Source organism: Ciconia boyciana, chromosome 3 (genome assembly GCF_034638445.1).
Source record: "Ciconia boyciana chromosome 3, ASM3463844v1, whole genome shotgun sequence".
Classification (NCBI taxonomy): Eukaryota; Metazoa; Chordata; class Aves; order Ciconiiformes; family Ciconiidae; genus Ciconia; species Ciconia boyciana.
Window position 1 is genome coordinate 33,807,023 of NC_132936.1, and position 21,949 is coordinate 33,828,971.

The following is a 21,949-nucleotide window of genomic DNA, read 5'->3' on the forward strand; positions in this document are numbered from 1 at the left end:
TTTTTCTTTACATTTCTTGCTGGCTTTAAAGGAGTACATTATTTGCTAGGAAATGTTTCTTCAGTTTGAGTTTTGAGGATGTGTAAAAGTTCTATAATTAGTAGTGTTTTATAGCTTCAGTTATCTGCATAATCTTGTTGTAAACAATCCTTTTTCTTCTCCCCCCCCCCGCTTTTTTTTGGTGAAAGATCTGGATGTACCCTGGTTGGTAGTTCAGAGTCTTCCAAGGTCAGAGTCCAATAAACTGGATAAATTTGAAGCTGAAGAAGGTTTTGTAGCTGGTTTTACTAGCCCGGAACTGAAAATACGACCTGCAGGTGCCTCCAACCTTTGGCATTCAGAAACTGAAAAGGCGCTAACAAAAACTTTGAAAGGGAAAAATGAAGATGCAAATAAATCAAAAGAATCAAAAGTTAAGGTTACTAAGCTCATGAAAACAATGAAACCTGAAAACACAAAAAAAATTGTGAAACAGAACTCTAAGGACTCTGTGGTCTTAGTAGGCTACAAATGTTTGAAAAGTGCAGCACTGGAAGACGGTTCTAGAAGCTCAGAAGGCAGGCCTTCATACAATGCTAACGAAGGGCTGGACCCTACATTAAGTGGATTTCCTTGTGATACAAAGACCTGCACCAGGGAAATAAGTCAAAGAGAACTTCCATTTTTGCCATCTGGAACTGAGGAAAAGACTGCCAAGATTGAAGGTGTCCAACCAGGTCCAGGTAGCCCTGTGCACTGTGAAAATGTGGCTATTTTTGGTAGGCTTACTGTCCCCCAGACAGGTTCTGGAACTATACAAGGAGATAGTGCTCTACAACCCAGAGGTACACTTGAAGGTTGTCATGGAGGTCAACCAGCTTCCTCAGGAGTCAGGACAATTGAGGTCAAACCAAGTAATAAGAATCCCTATGAAGGGGAGAAAGTAACTGTTCACATTGGATCATGGGCTGAGTTTCCACAAGATGGAGTGCAAGGAGAGAATTTGCAGACACCTAATATTCAGTCTTCAGAATCTGGAAATAAATTGAATTCAGGAGAACAGGAACCGGTGCTTGAAAAGGAAGATGTCCACGAAAGAAACTTCCGACATACCAGTGACATCTTGACAAAAATGAAAAGTAATCAGCCTACTCTTTCTACAAAAGAAAGTCAACTTTCTGCAAGTGGAGACATGACTAAATTACCAGATGTTAGTGTGACATATGCCTCTTCTAGGTTTTCAGATTCAGGTGTAGAAAGTGAACCAAGTTCTTTTGCAACACACCCCAACCCTGATCAGGTTTTTGAAAATGTTCAAGGGCAAAGTGCATACAATGGTGAGAGAGTATTTCCTCAGCTTTTACTAAAACCAGACTGTGCTATAAAAAACGCAATAGAAAGCCATTGCACTGAGAGTACCAGCGCTGTAAGTGAAATACAGTCATCCCTGACATCCATAAATTCCCTGCCTTCAGATGATGATGAGCTGTCACCTGATGAGAATTCAAAGATTTCTATTGTACCTGAATGCCAGCTAAGTGACAGTAAAACGGTATTGGATCTTGGAGCAATTGACTTGCCAAAATGTGATGACAGTAAAAAATCAAACACCAATTTGCAGCAACAGTGTGTTGTATTTTCAGGGCACTCGGATAACAAAACTGTGTCTATACATTCCTCGCTCTCAGGAACAAAAGATCTTTTACACTTAGTTGTTTCAGATGAGGATACGTCTACTGATGTGAAAAGTTACAGCCCACAGTCAGACCTTGGCACAACCTGCAAGGACTCTCAGGACCTTGAAAGGCATCTTAGCACTACAGAAGAAACAGTCAAATTGCATTTGGAAATTACCTGTATGGGTGAGCCATCTGTGGTTTCAGGTTCTTCATCTGTAAATGCAGTGTATGAGGTTGAAAAAACAAATGAAGGAAAACATAATGAGCCTTTAGAACTAAAGGAGACAACTGAAGAACTGTCAGTAGCTAGAAGTGAAACTGGTACAGATAATCCTTCTCCAACCAGTAGTACTGACATGGTAAAGCAAGGGCTTGTTGAAAACTATTTTGGGTCTCGAAGCAGCACAGATATTTCAGATATTTGGCCTATGGACAACAGCAATCCTGTTAGCCCTCAAAAGGAAACATATGAAAAACAAATTATTTGCTCTTCCCAACAAGACGAGGAAGAAGAGGAGGATCAAGAAATGATTGAAAACGGGTATTATGAAGAAACAGACTATAGTATATTAGATGGAGCTTCCAGTGCTGACCAGCATCATGGTTCAGCAGAAGAGAGGGCCCTGAGATCTGAAAGGATTGATAGTGGGCATCTGCGAGACAGAATGACTGTGCCTCCTGTCTGTACTCCTGGTTGTCTGTCCTTTCCTTCTTCTCTGAGAGACTCTCCTTGCAATGTCATCTGTTCTTCAAGAATTAAATCTGATGCAATTACACAACAGCCAGGCAGCATATCCTGCAGCTCAGCTTCATCTGTTTCCTGGTATGAAAGCTCCCCAAAACCTCAAATGTTAGCGTAAGTGATTGTTTTAAAACAACGGGTTTTTTACTTTTAGAAATTATGTTAATATAGTATAGAAGGGGAAAAGAAGCGTGGTTAGGCTCCAGAGTGCCCCGAGGACTGTGGCTTATGGATTCTGCACACTCAAGTAACATCACGTTTTAGATGTTCAGACAGAAAGTGTGTTAGCACTGAGTTCCTTCTGTCAGTTTTCTTGTAATTTCATGCTGTTTGACAAACCTCAAGCAAAACACAATTTTTTTTGTTTCTCTAATATGTTCCTTTTTAAAAAAATAGTAATTCAGCTGAAAAGTGATGTCATAATGGCTACTGAGCATAAAAATGGTGTTTTATGAAATGGAAGCTGTTAAAATAGCAAGCATAGAAAAATATACTTTGAGTTTAAAAACATAAAAACAAAAACATTCTGTAACTGGTTGTCCATCTGATTAGTTAAGTGAAGCAAATGTGCAATGCTAGCCATGGTAATGGCCTTATTTTTCAGTCTTAACTTCAAATATCCAAAATGTAACACCTCAGAGACCATAGTGCTCTAAATTACACTGCAATTTGGATACCAGGAAAGCCAAATTTAGAGGAGCGTCAGGGATCCCTGGTTGCATCTCCTCTTGCTGTAAACATAGGAGTTTCCCTGATAACCCCCTGTTGCTAACCCCCTGAACCTGGGAAGCAGCAGCTTAGTGTGTTGTATTGGAAGTAAAACGTTGCTATCAGAAAGAAGAAAGCTTAGAAGAGAGGTAGAAACAAGGAGAATGCTAAGCAGGCAGAAGAGATAAAAGACCAGATAGTTGGTGGTAAGCAGCTGAGAACAGGAGGAAGGATTGAGCAGTGATGGAGGAAAACAGGTTAGAAGTGGACAGAAAAGTAACTTCTGACTAGAGAGCGGGTACTGGTGTGGAATGGGAGGGATGAAAAGCAGAGACTAGTTAGGGTGTTCTGTAATAATAAAAGAAAGAGGGAACTCGGAGTAAGATCAAGGACTTGGCCTTGGGGAGGGCAGTGTCCCAGACTGTGGGATAACTGGGATTGCAGAGGACATGATCTGCTCCATAGAGAACCAGCCTTGGTACATTCAGTTCAGAAAACATGCCTTGAGTACAAACTAAGTAACTGCTATGGAATGGTCAGACCAACTGCCTGCAGTGGTTTCTGTTCAGGCTGGCTTCACTGAGGATTGCTCTTGCCAGTTAGTGAGGAATGAGCTAAAGATAAAGCTGGGAAAATGGAGAACAAAAAGTAGAATGGGAGGAAAACAGTGAGCAGGTGGAAGAGGATGGGATACAGCATGACGCTGTGAGGGATCACGCAGAACAGATGGATTAAGGAGGGAAAGAAGCATAAGGAAGCATAAGGCTTGAAGTGCTGCAGGGAAACTGATACACAATTAATTAGGTAGGAAGGTCATATGCAAAAAAAATGAGAGAAGAGGAAGAAAGGGAGGAACACAAGGAACTCCTGGTATGTGGGGAGCTCAGCTATTAGAAACTATCTAGTGTATGCCTTCATATAATATCTAAAAGATCAGAGGTCTGGATCTGGCTGCTTCTGAAGCAAGTATCAGTTATTCAGCCTACCAGAGGGACTTTCTGGTGAGCAATTACAGCACTGCTCCAGCTCTCTGCTGACCTAGGAAATAGGTTTTAAGTTTGGCAAGAAGTATCAAAAGTCAGTGGAAATCTTTACCTTGACTTCGGATTGGTTATAATTCTTGTAGTTTTGTTACTGCATTTAAAAAAAGCTGTTGCTTGCTCAAGACCAGACCTAACCCAGAATCTTGAGTGGTTTCAGAAATACTTCAGAGTTTGCAGAGATGTTCAAAGGAGGGGAGAGTAGAGGGTATTTTGTTACAGAGGAAAAAGGGCTGTAGGAAGCTGCAATAAAAAATATTTTGAGAAACTGGCTTGTTTTGTGAAGGTAGTAATTTGATAAATATATTTTCCTTCGTATCAATTACACAGAAGACAAAGTAAAAAGACAGTAGAAAACTGTATCTTAGGAGACCCTACATTTGTCTGGCAATAGTAAATGTTGTTTTATCATAAATATGGTTTTGTTCCAGTTTCCTACAGGCTAAAGAAGAACTGAAGCAACTTAAACTTCCTGGATTTATGTATAGTGATGTTTTCAAACTGGCTTCTTCAATACCTTATTTCAGTATGGAAGAGGATGACTGTTCAGAAGAAGGAATACATCTTATAGTCTGCGTCCATGGCCTAGATGGTACGCTGGGAAATTGATACTGAATGAGATAGCAGTTCAGATTACCAGTCAGGTTTAGCTTTTGTCATTTGAACTCTGAATGCTTCTGAAATAGGTTCACCGGAGGGAAATGGGAATCTGACATTGTACTGCTATGTTTGACAGTGTTCCATAGAATCTTTTAAACTAATAATTTTATGTAACATTTGCCTTTAGTAAAACTTTTGTGCACATAAATCCGTTTTATGCCATAATTCACATTAGATACATCTTCCAGTTTTTTGTGTCGTATAGTGGTATATCTTTGTCCATATTGTGGTAATAGAATGGAGTTACTAACAAAACAGTTTTGTTTAGAATTTGTAATGTTACATTGTCAAGGAAAATAAAGTACATGTATTTTGTTAAGAAAAAAATAGTACATGTAAAATGCAGTCAAGTGTCTGTGAGGTTTTAAAAGGCTAGATTACTGAATCACAGAATGGTTGAGGTTGGACAGGATCTCTGGAGATTTCCTAGTCCAACTCCTCTGCTCAAAGCAGGGTCACCTACAGCAGGTTGCCCGGGACCCAACCTAGTTGGGTTTTTGAATATTTCCAAGGACAGAGATTATACTGTAGTAGAAATGAGAAAATCTCTTGCTAATTGAAAGAAGGATTGGAAAGTTTAAATAGCTTGAATGTATTCACCTGCTTTTAGTTCAAAGTATATGTGCATGTTAAGAAATAATATCCCCTCTAAGTAAGATATTCATAGCTTTCTGCCATCAACATTTTTGTCTTTTTTTGAGAAGCTTCTTAAATTACCAATGTAAGGAAACACAAGAGGGCAACAGATAGAATAGTGGATTGGACTGACATTGCACAGCCTTCTTGTTCATTTTTCAAATTCCTAAGTTAAAAAAAAATTAACAGAATAGCTTTTCTTTCTTCCTCTGGGCAGAAAGCATCCTTTGTTAAGTCCTTTTAAAATGGAACTCAGAAGTATTCCTTCTTACTAGTGTAGATGTTCAAGTGCTATTGCGTGCCTAGAATTGACACAAAACTCAACTCGGCCAAAAAACCTGTTGTTAAAAAGTATGTCTTTGAAACCTTAGAAAAATCCACATAGTTAGAATTTTCTTATTCTCATAGTCAGAATTTTCTTACAAGTTCTTTCCTATTAATAACAGATTTAAATAAAAATCTTGTTCTCTAATTAAGGCAGAAAGGGTACTCTTTCTTCAAAAGCATACGTGATCATTGATGTAGAGAAATCTTCAGGATGCTAGTTAAACTAGCATTTGTTGTCTTGGGTACCAGTCTAAATGTATCTTTATCTGCTGACAGTCCACTCTGCCTTTTTATTCCATGAAAATGATTACGACTTGCCCTTATTCCTTGTTCCTTCACTGAATTCTTTAAGCTAGCTCTGAGTTCTTTAATTGACTTTTATCAAAGTTAATTAGGTTTTCAAGAATGTAATGTTCACAGTGCTATGTATCTGTTGGATGCTAAGACAAAATCAAATATGACTTCCTAAATCCTTGCTTTTTTAAAACAGTGTCTGCATTAAATGGCATTTTTATAGACCGTTTTGTCACTGCATTTGGCATTGCAGTTTGTCTTCCTGAGTCTTACTGAATTTTAATTAGGGCTGAGAATATCATTAGCTGTGTTTAAATATAAAGTTGTGCCATAGGTTCATTTCAGTATTCTAAGTGCTTTTATTGCAAGTTAACTGTGCAGTATCTAACTCTTGATTGTTTTTCCTTTTAAGGTAACAGCGCAGATCTAAGATTAGTGAAGACTTACATTGAGCTAGGGCTGCCTGGAGTGAGAATAGACTTTCTTATGTCTGAAAGGAATCAGGTATTTGCCAACAAAAAAAAGAATTTTTGTAAAGCAATAAACAGTGTAATCTTCAGACATGTTTATTTAATGGCACTATCGTGTTGCAGTTTACCACATTCTGTATGTTTTATTGTATTCTCACGGAATCCATGATTTGATCTGTGGCTTGTGTTAAAGTAATTACAAAACCTAGTATGATATTGAAGGTAAATATATAAGGAGTAACATTTGTTGCTGCCATTTTTTTGTGTGTACTGATATCTCCTGAGTTCTCAGTATAATCAGTTAGGACTGTAGATAAAATACCCTTGATATTAACGGTAAAAATGGTGATAGTGAAAACTGGTATGGCAAGAAGGGAGATGTGTTATTTCACAGGATCTGAGAAATACAAAATACCTGTCTCTTGTTCTTTTGTCAGTGTACTGTAAGATCCACATCATGACACTGAACAAATATCAAATTACCTCTTCTGTTAAACTTTTGTGAATTTTACTATTTTCAGATGAAGTAAACTTCACAAAGCACAGAAGACCAATTTTTACTTTTTTTTGTGTGTTACATATTGTATTAGACATACTTCAGGGATGAATTAGAACAGAGTCTCTTCAGTGGCTCAAATGAAGGGTTCATTTAGTGCAGTAGTGTTTTTCTGGCCATAGCTGCTGGGATGCTTTGCAGAACAGGCTGAACAGGCACCAAGCCGTGCTTTCTCTTCTGTAGCCTATAGTTTTTGGCAGTCAGCAGTTCTGAAACTTTCTGATTTGGGAATTGCATTGAGACCTCTGAGCCTGATAGCTACTGATCGACTTTTCTCCTTAATGTTGGCTGATTCTTTTTGAATGTTTTCACTTCCAGTTTCCACAGCATACAGTTGAGATTAATTCTATGGTTCATACACATTACTAATTCAGTTGCAAACAAAAGAGTTTCTTGTTTTGGAAAAAAAAAAGTCAATAATCATTCCCCATTTTCTGCTTCCGTTAATTATTTAATAAACAAGTATAATTTCTCCCTCAGGGGGCAACTGAAGAGACTTAGTCCATTCAGTATTTCTCAGGATCACATGTGAAACAGTTTCTGGTCATCCATGATATCCTTCCCTGTCCACTTTCAAACTTCTTGTCATTTAAAATAGGATGATCAGAACTAGACAGGGCATTTAAGATGCTTGTGCACTATGGACAAAATGCTATATTGATATTTTCTGTTCTTTCCTTGCTTTCCTAACGTAGCTGATTATATAGAATGAAGATGTATAGATTATTGTTTGCATATATGTTTAGGGCTGTTTTTCCCTATGTAACATCGTTTTGCGTTTCTTGCCATTTTATCACCCAGGCATTGCAGTACTATAAGATCCTTCTGAAATTCTGGTTGGTTCTAGATTTGACTATCCTGGATATTTGGTTTTGTCTCCAAACTCTGACATCTCATCTCCTTCTTCCCTCTCCCACATCGTTTATCAATATGTTGAACACTACAGATTTTAGCAGAGATCCTTTGGAACTTGTGTTGAAAAGTTTTAGGCAGCCTTTGCCTACCTCTTTTTTAATTTCTTATTGCTAGTCATTGTAGAGAATCAGCTATGAACTGGGAATAAGGCTTTAAGGATTTTTGTTTTGTTTTGTTTTGAATAAACTGTACTAATGTAGACTCTTCCTGCTGTTGCAGTAATTGTCTCATTTCTATTTCATGGGCAGCGTGATTTAGTTCTGAATACGCAGTTTGGTCTTCTGTTTCACTACAGATAAGATTATGCGTAGGGGAAGGCTTAGAAGTAAGGCTGGCTGTGTAATGTTAAGATTTGTTTTGGTGTATTAGCAGAAAGTAGTCTTACAGTAAAATGTGTATCACTATTCCATGTTACAAGAAACACAACTTGAAAAATTATAATAACTAGCTGTAGTGCTTGTATTCAAAGTTAATATGGATGCTTTTATTTGTGTGCTGTTGCTCAAAACACTGGGGAATAACAATTCAGACTGAATGCAGAATGTATATTGCTGCATTAGAAAATACAGTTATTATTTTTTATTTCTTTTATTTTGCAGAATGATACCTTTGCTGATTTTGATTCCATGACAGATCGCCTTTTAGATGAAATTATACAGTATATACAAATTTATAATCTAACCCTTTCAAAAATCAGGTAATATCTGTTCTATACTGTTTATAGAAATAAACTTAAAACTAGAGCCCTGTGTTGTTCTGAACTGTGATGCTCAGGAGCAGACCAAAAGAGAGATGGGCAAGAGAAATTCAAGGAGGGGGAGGAGTAGGGGAAAGGAGGACAAAGGAGAGAGAGGGAATTCCCAGCTGAAAGAAGACTGAACAGTGTTGTAAGCTCACCTAGTCCTGTTGATTGTTTTAGGGCAGAGTTAAGCATTACATTTAAGGAACTGCTGTCCTGTGCTTCCTCAGATCCTGCATGGTAGGGTTCTGCAGAAAAACAGATAATATTTTGAGAAAGTCAAAGGAAACTGTAATGGTGCTATGTCAAGATAAAGTTAGCTTTCTTCTGATTTTATAGTCTCTTCACCAAGTATGACATAGTAGACTGTCTATATTGTCATTCCTGCAGGGAAATTACATCTTATCTGTGACATTGAAGGGCAGCCACATGAAAAAACTATTTCATCATTTTGATGTTTTCTGATTGTTTCATCTCAAAAAAGCATGTTTTACATCTTAGTAGAAGGCTCATCCCAGTCTATGCATTCCTGTTTCCTTTTTCAGTTACTTCCAGGGAATACCTGTTCCATTTATTTTCTCAAAGTAGGGTACACCGTTTGGGCAGACTACCTTTACTAACTCAGCTGTGTTGCTGGAGTTAGCTCATCAGTAGATGAAAGGAGCAAATTCAAGCCTGACTTCATCTGCCTTTGTTTGCATCATGCCTGCCTTTGTTTAGGCATCCTCAAATAACACATCTGGAAGGTTTTTTGACTTGCTAGTCACATGCATTTCCTACAAGTTTCTGCATACTCATGTGTTTGGTAGGCCTTACTCAGCTAGAGAAAACATCTAACATGTTTAAACATAATCTCACTTTTTAAACAAATGTTTCTGTTTTGAAATAGGCAAGATTTGACATGGTTAATTTTGTCTAAATCAATTATTATTTTTAAAAAAAGCACTGTGTGATTGTATTTGTGTTACAGAGACTGTACGTTAGCACCCTCAGTACAGGTGAGGAGAGTTCTGTAACCCACCAGCACATGCTGACATCTTCTCTCATGCTGTGGTCTGAAAGGCTGTAATGAGCACACCCACCCAGTTACCTTCTCGTTGTTCATACCTGAGAATTGAATTCTTGTTTGCTTTTTGTTTGCTTCTCTCATAAGACTTTTCAATTTGTAAATATTTTTTCACTCTTACTTATTACTTGTCACTTGAAAGACCAAAGAAATTATCAGTTTTTATTTTAGTTTCCTTTTCAAGGTGTATACTTGTGTTTGGCCCTGCCGAAGCAGAAGTCTCCATCTCTCAACTTTAGTTTTTCTTATGAGAAAGTTAAACCGATCAGCAAATCCTGCAGCTGTTTCCTGGTAGCTACATGAGAGAGCTTTCAGAAAGAGATGTGTTTATATGCAAGTCCTTGAAGGGATGACCCAGAAAGTCCAGGAAAGTACTATTGAGAAATCCTCTATTCAAGTAGCTGATGCATTCCTACCTCATTTTGGCTGTCCTACTGTAAAGAAAGCAGACTTTGTGCTAGTTAGCTAGCCATGCTCTCCTGAATGATGCTAGTTTCTCCTCATAAAATCTCCCTGTCTACTAAAGGAAGTGTTCTCTGTACAAGTGCTGCTCAATAGCTGAGTCAAATTAGAAATCAGTCTCCAGTCCTATAATGATTTTGTATGGCAAAAAAGCCAACAGCATTGTATGTCAGAAATACCTGTTCAGTCCCTGTTTTGCACTCAAAGTCTTGTTACGGGCAAAAGGGAACACACTTAATATGCAGAGCTAATTGTTAGTCCAATTAATGTTTTAATAATCTCATTAAAATGCAGCAAAAAATTACTATTAGTCTAGTTACAGTACTACTAAAATTCATAGTCCAAAGTAATGCAGAAAAGTCCCAATATTAATATGACTGAAGTTGTTATACAGAAACTTTCTAGTATCTTTTCTCAGGTGGTAGGCTCCCCTTCCAGCAGCTGTCTGAGTCCTAAGATTGGTGATTTCTGTCTTCCTTAAGCAGTTGGACATGAGCATCCTGGGGCTTCACTGTGAGGAGAATTATGTTCACGGTGGGGCTTTCTGCCTCCTTGGCCTTGGGTCGGCCTGGATTCATTTTCATACTTTAATGTTTTCAGACTACCCACATGCTCTTTCTTTTGTTTCCCATTTACTCATTTGTTTTTTTCCATTCTCTGTTATCCCTAACACTGGCTTTCTTTCCTGAGTTGTAAGATTGTGCTTCTGCAGTGACCATTAATAGACCATTGGGGACCTCTGGCATGTGATACCTATGTCTGCAGTCTTCCACACCACACTTTATTCTAGTGATACACAATTCAAGCCACACAGAATAACTACTTGTTATTAATACAAACTATAGTGAAACTAAAGCAACTTCAGGCCTGACTTGTTACTTCACTGCCAGACGATTGTTGTCACAGCTAAAACAAACTAAAATCAGCTCAGGCCAAGACAAGTTAAGAGAAGTTCTGAGATTCTGCACTGTCGGGTCAATGCAAAGCTTCGTGCCTTCACTTAATGGCAAAATCCTATTTATTGTGCTACTTTCTTATACTGAGATAAGAAAAGGCCCTCCCTGTACCATCAGAACCCAGAGCCACACTATAGTGTCAACTTCAGTGAACCAACATTTTTGGTACTGCCAAAGCTAATACCAGTTATTGCACCAGTACGCTACCCAACATGTGTGTTGATCTCCTCTGAAAAAAATCTTTGTGCTCACTACAAGTGTGTAGCAAGCATGAACTGGAAGCTTAATTCAAACCAACAGCAATTTGTCTTATGAAACAACTGTTTGGTAAAGAATTACAGAATACTGTAGGTTGAGGTCCTGGAAGTCATCTTGGACCAGTTACCCACTCATACCAGTGCCACCTTCAAAGTTAATGTAACTTTGAAGCAAGTCAAATTGCTCAGTCATACCTGTTCAAGTTTTGAGCATCTGTGAAGATGGAAGCCTTTCCAGGATACTCCTACAGCGTAGTTTCAGAAACGGTCTTCCTTATTTCAGGTCTTACATAAATTTCTGATGACCTGTATTGGACTTTCACGTCAGTTGGATTATTCAGCTTGTCATCCTCTTCCTGAAGTAACATTGGCTCACAAAAAAAGAAAGCAATTTTTAATGCTATGCATATATTAAAACATCTGTTCATTGTTTCAGCACCTTTTTGATTATGGCTTTTGATGGATTTTTTTATTTTTTTTTCTTCCATGAATTTTTATAGTTGGACAGGATTTTTTGTTTGTTAGCACAGAATAATGAGGTTTTACTGTGTCTAATTTTCTGTTATGATCTGAATTGGTAGACTTGTGCCATAAAGCGCATATAAATACTACACTATACTTCTATTACTTAAGTGTGTTAATGATATCTTGTATTCACATGATAGTAATATTGCCACCTACTGTTCAGAAATGCATTGGTTTTGCAGAGCATCCCACAGTTGCAGGTATCTGAAACAATTAATAGGATGGGTTATGTTTTTGTCTTACACTTTCAAAACCCTTTTTGAAGGGTTTTCCTTTTCCTCTCTTCTCCTTTTCAATTTAAGTAAATCCTTAAACCTTTCTGTATTAGAAAATTAATATTAAAGGCTTATTACGTGTTCACCTAAACGTCTGAATTTGAACACAATATATTACTGTAACCTTTGTTATTTTTCAAGGTCTTTACAAATTAAGAACAAATGTTTAATCTGTGAGGTACATTCATGTAGCTAGTTGTAAGCACCTTTTTTTCCTCAAATGGATTGTTCATGTTTCTGAAGTTTTCATTCAGGTATGCCCATATTCTTCAGGATGATAGGATTGATTGATAAATCACTGTTTTTTCCAGTGACAAAATTGTCCATTGTTGTGGTACAATATAAGAGTTTCTCATTCTTTTATGACATTTAATAAATAGTGGATGAACTGTCAGAGAACTGTCAAGAGAACATCTCTGCTAATGTTCAGATCTTTAGAAAATAATCTCTTTTACTCAAGAGCAATTGTGTGATGCAGATCATCTTCAGGATAAACTCACTCAATTTCTGTGGGTGTTTTCTTGTTCCTAAAGAAATCTAGGGGTTTGTTTTTCTTGTGTGGACTTTATGATGTATTCTGAGAGCATGGTTTTAAATTTTAGTATTCAAGAGAGTCAGCAGCTCAGTATTTTGTTTTGCAAATATGCTGCTGTTGTGCTGACAGCACAGAGGATATGTATCTTTCATTTCTAAATTAGGCAAACATAGCAAGCTGCGGCAAAGAATTTCTGATATTGCAGCAATTTTGAAAATCTAGTAGTAAAAGCAAACAGGATAAATATACATATATGCTTAAACTGTGTATTGATAAGGAACAAATAGCCTATTCTGTCACAGAAATGTATAATTATGTCAGAGTTTAGGAGTTCAGGGGTGGCCCTGCCATTCTACAACCTAATGTTTGAATTTTTTTATTTAGCTTTAAATTGGAATTTTCAGAGTCAATAATTCTTGCTTGGGAAACAATTAAACAGTCAAGTAATTTTTTAGCATTGTATTTTACAGATGCTGCTGGTAGCTTTGTTCTAGCTGTTTTTGTTGATGAATGTAGTGATACAGAGCAAAGGGGAAGGATGATCTTATGGGTGTAATGTTGTGGCACATATATGATCCAGCCACGATAGTTCTACTATATATTTTTGGATGGTCGTCTGTTCTCTCCATGTCCTGAGATTACATTTGTAAAACAGAAAGGCACTTCTTCCTTCTAATTTTGTGAGTCTTGTCTCTACCATATCCTCTTTTATGTCAGTGCCTAGGATGGTATGGTCCTTACCTCAGCAGGGATCTGTAAGCATAACTGCATAATATCTGGAATTGCTTTATTTTGTAGTGTCCCTTCTAAAGAAATGCTTTATACAGACTTGTGGGTACAACAGTAGGCACCTCAGATTAAGTAATAATTATTCTTAGATACATGAAGCTGAAGAGTCCCATCCATCTTTCCCCTAACTCGCTTAAGCAGGAAAACAACTAAATGTACTATTCTGCCAGCAGACAGATATTTTTCAGTTGCCTCCCTCAAGCTGATAATGACTTATTTTGGTCCAGCTGCTAAGCAGAGTTGAGATATTGCTTCTATTTTAAAATAATCGGGTTCAGTTAAGTAATGGTTTTCCCCCTTATAGGAGTACTTTTGGAATCCTTCTTCACTAGGTTGTTTCAGTAATTCTCATGCATTTATCGCATTGAATGCCATCACATGCCAAAGTAGTGATTTATTCAGTCATGCACAGCTCATAAAGTATTTTCTGAATACTTGGCGCTAAGGAAAATACAACCAGAAATAATCTTGGTTTTGGGTGGGAGATGCTGGTGGAAGGATAGTTTGTTTTCACTAGCTTTTCAAAAAACAATGTGTAAAATAATTCGGGAGGAGCTCAGAACATGTTTGTAATGAGTTTGTGCAGCTTAGGTCATATGGACAAGCTGTGTTTTCTGTGTGACCTAAAATACAGGCTTCTGAATGGAAACTCTTTGTTAATTTTTTTCCTATGCTCTTTCAGCATTTTATGACACCAGTTTTATTTTTCTCTGTTCAAAAGAAAAAAAGATGGCCATCAAATTCTATGCTATGCTGTTTTTTTCTTTTTTAAACAGCTTTATTGGACACTCACTGGGTAATTTAATAATCCGTTCAGTGCTCACAAGACCTCGATTTAAATATTACCTCAACAAACTTCATACCTTCCTGTCTCTGTCTGGACCACATCTTGGTACCCTCTACAACAGCAGCGCTCTTGTTAATACAGGTAAAGTATTCTTTTCAGCAGTATGAATTTAGGGGAGATTTTGTCTTTGAAATGCACTTAGCAGTTTCATGTGGGGTGCACATTTCTGCATTACTTTGATTACGAGAAAGTGCATGTCTTAAGACGAGAGAAAGACTATTAAAAAAAAGTATCAATAGAAGGATGTTGATTTCAATAGAAGGATGAGAAAGATGGTTGACATCAGTGTTTTCCCGTATGTTTGATTCAGCTTTTCTGTTACACCATAAAGAAACTCCAGTTTTAATGTGTTGAGCTCCATTTATTATAAACTGGATTTTAATATACTTAATCTGCAAAACAAGTAGGTAAGATGCACTAAAATAATCCTGAACTACTAGTAGTGTCTTTTCTCTCTCAAAAATGTCTTACAGTAAACCTTACAACCTGCAGTGTGTTTCTGCGGATGTGTTTGTACCTTCTGAATGTCTGTTTTTCTAAAGATTAAAGGTAGCTCTAGGAGAACTTACAGAAACTGCTGACTTTTGAAAGAAATGTTAGAAAATATTTTTGGATAGCATCAGATTTTTTAATGAAAACTTGTTTCGGAGATTACCACCTACCTTAGAGAGCCCAAACCCAAAATGAGTAACACTTATTTTCACTAAATATAAGCATGCTCATTAAACTTTTTAAAAACACTCTAAAAATCATGAATTACTTTGTTTAGTGCCAGTTTATTTATTGATTGCTTTATTATTTTGTTTCATACAAAAATGAGGAGGAAAAACTTTTAACTCACGTGTTGAGCTTGAGAAAAGTGGACAGGAATTGCTGGCTAACTGGAGTTACTGTTGGAGTTTATAGAAGCAGGGGGAACATGAGAGCTCTTTGAATTTGGTTGAAATTATACCGTTTATAGCCCTCAATACACTACCAGTGAGGATCACTTCAGGATTAAGACATCTACAATATAATTCAGTATGGGCACCTACTGGGCATTTAACCTAGTATATCTGTGGACAGTTTCTTTCACGTGTTTTAATCTGTAACTGAATCTCACCCAAATAATCCAAAAGTGTTAGCATTACTTTGCTTTTAGAAATTGCAGTTTTCCAGGATACAAAGAGGCAGGGCTGTTTGCTTGTTTAGATAATGACCAGCCAATGGCTTTCAGTTAACTAAGGTTAAAGCTATCAAAGTATAATCTAGAATATATTCACTGAAAAAAATAAGGATTTCTGGACTATTTCATCTCTTTTATAGTTGAAGACTGTACAAAATGTCCTTTTCATATAAAAATCTTGCTCTATGTTTCAAACTCCTTAAGATGTTGGAAAATACCAAGATAATAACAAGTAATGGGTATTGAAGTCTAAATTACCATATTGTTTGTATAAATTTATGACCTTCAATAAATTCCTTCAGTAAAAGATAACTATTTCCTTGAGGGTTGAATCAACACATTCTTGAGGCTGTAAGGACGTGGTTGCTTGCTTTTCTTCTGCTTGGCAAGGGAGAGATTTTCTGAAAGGCCAGTTAGCCAGCTGGCTTTGCTCATTGACTAGTAAAGAGGGTACAGCATCATAGAAAATATAATACTATGATTTTCCTCCCAGAAAATTCTGCTTCCTTTGTTCAAGTTATATTTAATGAATTCAGTGGTTCTATAAAGTTATTTTTAGAAATCTGAGAAGTAATGCTTATTGTTTAGTGCTACGTGTTTCAACATCAAAATGTTCTAATATTCTGTAAATTATTTAAATAGGGTTTGTATATTGCCTTATGGCTAACTTATTAATGTATTTTCACTTTTTGTAAGTATAGTTATTTTTTTTTAGAAAGGCATGTACATTAGTGGAAATAATGGTCGTCATGCTTTATTATGTATAGACAGGAAAGAATAATGAACAAAAATTTTAAATGTTTCTGGGCTTGACAATGCTGACATGAAAAATAAAACTAACATCTGAGGAGCTAAATATATGGACTTCAAGTACTTTTACTTATGTTTAATTAGTGTTCATATTTTATTGTGGATCTGTACTCATGTTATACCTAACCATGCAGGACTGTGGTTTATGCAGAAGTGGAAGAAGTCTGGTTCTTTATTGCAATTGACGTGTCGAGACCATTCAGATCCACGACAAACATTCTTATACAAACTTAGTAAAAAAGCAGGTAAGCTTTGTTAATACTTACTATCTTTTAAAGGCCAGTGTACATAAATGTGAATAGGAAACAGAAAAAAAATTTCCAATAAGCTCCTGTTTCAGTTTATATAAGAGTTATTTTGGCTTTAGTCCCATATTCTTCAGGTAAAAGAAACAAAAGAAACAATAAACCATTCTTGTTGCAGAGGTGGACCATTGGTTTGATACTTTCCTTCCTAACCAATGAGCAGAAGGTCTGAGTGCAGCCACTGTGCTGGGGGGGGCGCGCATGTGCGTGTGTGTATATATATAAAAATATATATTTTTAAAAAATCAGCTTCCTCTTGAGCCATTGAAGCTAGTGATTTCAGTGTGATAAGTGAAGTACATATACACTCATTCAGGATTACCTGTTTCTGTATCTATTTTTCTTATCTATTTCATAAATGTAAAATTCTGCTTTAAAGTTTTTGCTAACCTTTTATTTCCTCATTAAGATGATCAAGGAAAACAAAAACTCATTTTGATAAAGAAAGGAGAAGTTGTACCTAGCATAAGAGCTAAAAAACAAATTAAATTGAGTAATTTATATCACATAAATAAATTGAATAATTTATATCTATATAATATATATCATATTTATCAATGATTTATAATACTATATCATTCATACGATTTTCTCTGGTTTGAATATTCTTATTTCAGCTATTGGCTGAGAGCCAGTTTTGGCAGTGAAGAATGTGCCAGTTGGGGGGTAGTTTCTATTCAGCGTTGTAAAGTTATTGAGGATTCATCTGACAGGTATTTCTAAATATATGTCAGGCAAGGAGTTGTGGAGCCAGAGGTGCTCTGGTGTTTTGTGAAAAATCTGGGCACGTTTCTCCATCAAAATATTTGCAGGGTGTCACAGCTGAAATTTTGTTGAGAGCAAAGCAGTACAAAGATATGGGAAGGAAATGACTGACATCTAGGTCCTGAGATGTTAAAATATAAAGCTTACAGGACTTGGAAGAAGCAGAAAAGAATAAGGAGCAAGAAGAAAAATCATCGATAAGATAGAATGTTGATCAAAAACTGATTTTAGAAAAACTTATATTCTAGAAATTCTAGTCTATTCCAGAAATACGACATACTTATGACAGATCCCTGTGTGACAGGCTTTTTGAAAGACCTGGATAGCATGGTCTTAAGAGTCATGACATGCGTTTCAGACTTTATTCCCCATAAACTGTAGAAGGAGCCTAAAAGTCTTAGGGCTCAGTTTCCTTTTTCTGCCTTCTTACTGAAGAGATGGAAAGAGCTGTATCTTGGGCCACAGCCTCGTACACCATCTTGTTTCCAGGTCCTTCAGTGAGCTTGGTGTGAGGGAGAGGGAAAGGTTGGGGGAGAGGGAGAAAGAGATGTTAAAGTTTGATAATTTTATTTAAGGAGAAAAGAAAGCGAGCTTTACACTTCCCTAAAAGAGAAGGAAGAAAGTTTTCCTTTGAGGGTTGAGTTAATATACCGTAGGTAAACTATAGGTGTTGGTGTCTTTAACTGTTGATATCTGTACAAGGCATGCTTCTGTCCTGCCATCTCTTTGTTCATTCAGTTGCCATGCAGTATTGGCTATGCTTGACTCTCAAACACCAGATGAGAGGAGTTTGGGATTCCCCTAACTGTACGTTTTCTTTTCAGATTTTTCAATCCAGAGAATTTGCATACTGTTCTCTATAGGGACTCTAAACATAAGTGTTTCCAGGAACCACTTTATCCCAGGCTACATGCAAGAGATTGACAACACTGTTGAGAAGTATAGCCCTGATTTTACAACTTCTGTTGATTTTTCTAATCCTACAGGAAAATAGGAGTCTAAAATGCAGAAACATCTATTGCTGCTTAGTGTCATGTCTTCTTCAGATGCTGGCTTTGCAGCAGGGAAAATCCTTAAGGCAGCAAAACTTGCTACTATTTCAACTCTGCTGTGGTCCAGTTGGTTTTGAGATAAAAGTGGCTGTGGATCCGGCAGGTGATGTTTTGAGGGTCTAGGTCTCAGCCACGTTGTTGTATGGTGGTTTGTGGCTCTAGTTCTCCAATTTGCCAGAGAATACCTCTGTTAAATACATTGTCTTGTTGCTTAACCCCAAAATGGATGAAGTTCCTACTTTCTGTCAAGCATTGTAGGGGAAAGTACAGTTGAGCATCTCTTTTTCTGCCCTTAAAAAGAAGCTCCAATAAGTACTAATGCTTAGCGCCATTCAGAAACAAGAGATTTGTGCTCATATCCATTCTCTCTTCTAAATCATGGAGCAGTACCTGTTAATACTGGAAATCTTGCGTTCATGAACACATTTCTGATAACTCTTTCTCAGTGCTGCTTCTGTCAAAACAATGCCTCTAGGAGGATCTATGATGAACACTTTTACCATTCTTGCCTTTTCCTCCCCATTTGGGGCCAAGTTGGGCTTCATGGCTGGACATCACCTCAGGCTCTTGGATTTCAGCAGTTTCTTGCTGCTGCCAAAATTTCGGGGCTCTTTCTCTTCCGAAAGATCTCTCAAAAGAATCTGTTCTGAAAGGAGTTTTAATGCTTTCATGCAGAGAGCTTACAGAATATTCCATCAGGAGAAGCAGGTTTTGTATGTGACATTGTAAAAAGAATTGTGAGTCTTCTGAGCATGTGCAAAATTCTCGCCTAACAATAGGTTCAGACTTCAAAAGAACCTTCGCAACTGAAAAATTATAAATATATAATGAATAAATCCCTTCCATCTACATCATACAACTCTTCCTTAGTACAATGTGAGTCAGTCTGTCATTACTTGCTGAAGTAATAGTTACCCAGAACTTGCTCTTTTCAGTTTCTTTAGGTCCTCTACCTCAGTTTTCCTTTACTATAAAAATCTTTTAAAAGGATTTTTTTTAAAGCATACAGTAAGAAACAAATAGGTTTTCCTAACAGTTATAGTTGTTACAGTGCTGCTATTTGTGTATTGTATTTCATCCTTTGATTGGAGTGAATGATAACTATCCAATTCTGAGATAAAAGCTGAAGGTGTGACATGTATGTGGTTCGTACTCAAGCAGTAGATACTTATTATCATTAGTTGTGGTCTGATTTTTTTGTTTGTTTTAAAAATAGCTGGGGCCAAGTCAAGTTTGTTATTTGCCAGAAAACTTGGTGTAAATTGGTTAATATGCTATGTTGTGCCTGGTAAATACAACTACATGCTGGAATAGTGATTCGTCTAAGTGACAAAACTTGCGTTAAAAAGTTGCTATTGTCCTTAATTGATGTTAGTATTCTTAAATGAAGAGGAAATGCATTCACCTAAATACAGATATCTATGATTTAGAATGTGTTCATTTGATTGTTCTTTTAGACGTATATCTGGATAAGAGTTTTGTTTGCAGAGTTTCCTCAGATCTAGTATCGGAGATACAGTTAGCTCTCATTTAGCAAGTGAAGTCTGGGAACATTTCAGTTTCATTTTCAAGCAATTTGTCAAGGCAGAATGACAGATTTTAACAATTCTCTTTTATCTGTTTCTGGTGTATAAATAGGAATTTATTCTTAAAATCGTAAATGCCTTTTCAAATGATTTATTCAATAAATTACAGCAAATTACAAGTGATGATGATGATTAACTGTCTGCTTTTCTAAGTCTCTGTTTTTCTATAGTATTGTGTGTGGCTTGTCTTTCAACTCGTTTTGCTTTTATCCACTTACTGGAGTGTTACAGTTGTAGAATATTTTTTAAAAGTCAAGTACAACTCATTCATTGCCCAGCTGTCAAGTTTGTTAAAGTAGGAGGAGTGATCTTAAAAAGTTAACTTGTTAAAGCAACCTTAAAAAGCCCACTTAAATATTATCTTCAAGTTTAAGAATTACGAAAACAAAATAATTTTTCAGGCCGTGTAATCGGTTACCCTGTGAAAATAAGTCTTTATTTCAGAGAATAATAGCAGGTAGTGGGAAGAAATTGAGACTTAAATATTTGCCATTTCTGATTGGATTGTTGTTTAAAAAAAAATCTGGATGTTTCTTTCTTGACCGTTCAAAATTCTAATAAAATTAGAGCTATTTTCTGTCTTAGAATTATCATCATTGCTAATTGCTGATAAGGAGCAAAAGCTGACCTTACTTGCTTATAAGGAAGAAAAAGTAATAGGATTATTTGTTCAAAGTGAGGAGAGTTAAAGTTTATGCTGTTTCTTGAACCCTAAGTTACTTTAAGCACTGGTCACTTTATGTTGGCAGTTTAATCCAGTGGAAAATTTAGTTTTCTGATGTTGCTTCTTCATAATGATAATGTTTAGAATTACATTCTTTGACAATAATCTCCTTGAAATCTGCTTGTCATGTCTTCATCAGCCGCAATCTGTCTGGTAATTTCTGGTGGTCTTGGAAATGATTGTTAATTTCGTACTGTGACAAGAAATTACACCAGGTTGCCTGCTATGATGATGTGTTCAATACAAACACAATTGTAGTTGCACAGATGAAAAAATACATTAAAATTTCTGCATTATGTGTAAACAGTGTTTCATGTTGTAGTATTATGGATTCAACAGAAACTAAGAGTTTAATTTTTTGAAAGTAACTTGATAAGAAGAAGATTTTTAGACACAAAAATAAAAAATATGTAGTCCTCTATTTTCTAATCGCTTGGCTTTTAGACGTTAGTATGGTCTGTCCACTTAGCGGAAGTGAGTACTTTCTGTAACTGAACAGTTGACATTTGCCATAAAACTTACAAAATGGTAATTATGCAGGCTTGTCCTTAGAGGGATAACAGGGAATGAGTTAAGTATTATTTGAAACTAGTGCGTGAATGAGTTGAGCAGCATAGCACCATGTAGGGATTCAGTGACAAGTTCTGGAATTTGCACAGCTCCTGATTTCTGTTTCCGCTTAATCTATTGGTTATGCTTAAATATTTTCTACAACGATAACTGCACCTTCATGTTTACTTTCTAACATCAAATGTAAAAATCAGCTAGCTTATGAAATGCCAACTGATTTTTTTGGCATATCACCAAAATAATAATAATCAGAAGTTTTTTCTTTTGAGAGATCAAAGAAGGATATGCATTTGATCAGTGTATTCAAATACCTAATTGATTCCAGTTGGAGCACATTGTAATTTTTGTCCGCAGAAGCGGAAAGGCAGTAGCTCCAGTGAAACCGAAGATGGTTTCAGGTGTAACTTGAGCATTGTCGTAAGCACTTCTCCCAGCTTCTCTAATTCACTTTGTTTTGTGCAAGGTAAACAAGAGAAGCTCTTCTTTTTTTTCTTTTTTTCTTTTTTTCTCTTCAA

The 21,949-nt window shown here is 36.5% G+C and overlaps 1 protein-coding gene across 6 annotated transcripts in view; it reads left to right on the top strand.

Annotated features, from left to right (window-relative positions):
* The window catches only part of FAM135A (family with sequence similarity 135 member A), a 93,660-nt gene that overhangs the window by 62,535 nt on the left and 9,176 nt on the right, over positions 1-21,949 (top strand). For 3 of the 6 annotated variants that reach the window (XM_072855257.1, XM_072855260.1, XM_072855261.1), the window contains 6 exons: positions 189-2,514; positions 4,580-4,740; positions 6,478-6,569; positions 8,606-8,703; positions 14,387-14,538; positions 16,567-16,677. In XM_072855257.1, coding sequence (XP_072711358.1) covers positions 189-2,514; positions 4,580-4,740; positions 6,478-6,569; positions 8,606-8,703; positions 14,387-14,538; positions 16,567-16,677 — 2,940 coding nt within the window. Of the gene's footprint in view, positions 1-188; positions 2,515-4,579; positions 4,741-6,477; positions 6,570-8,605; positions 8,704-14,386; positions 14,539-16,566; positions 16,678-21,949 lie in introns of those variants that run through there. The other 3 variants (XM_072855259.1, XM_072855258.1, XR_012041358.1) reach the window with 3 other exon arrangements.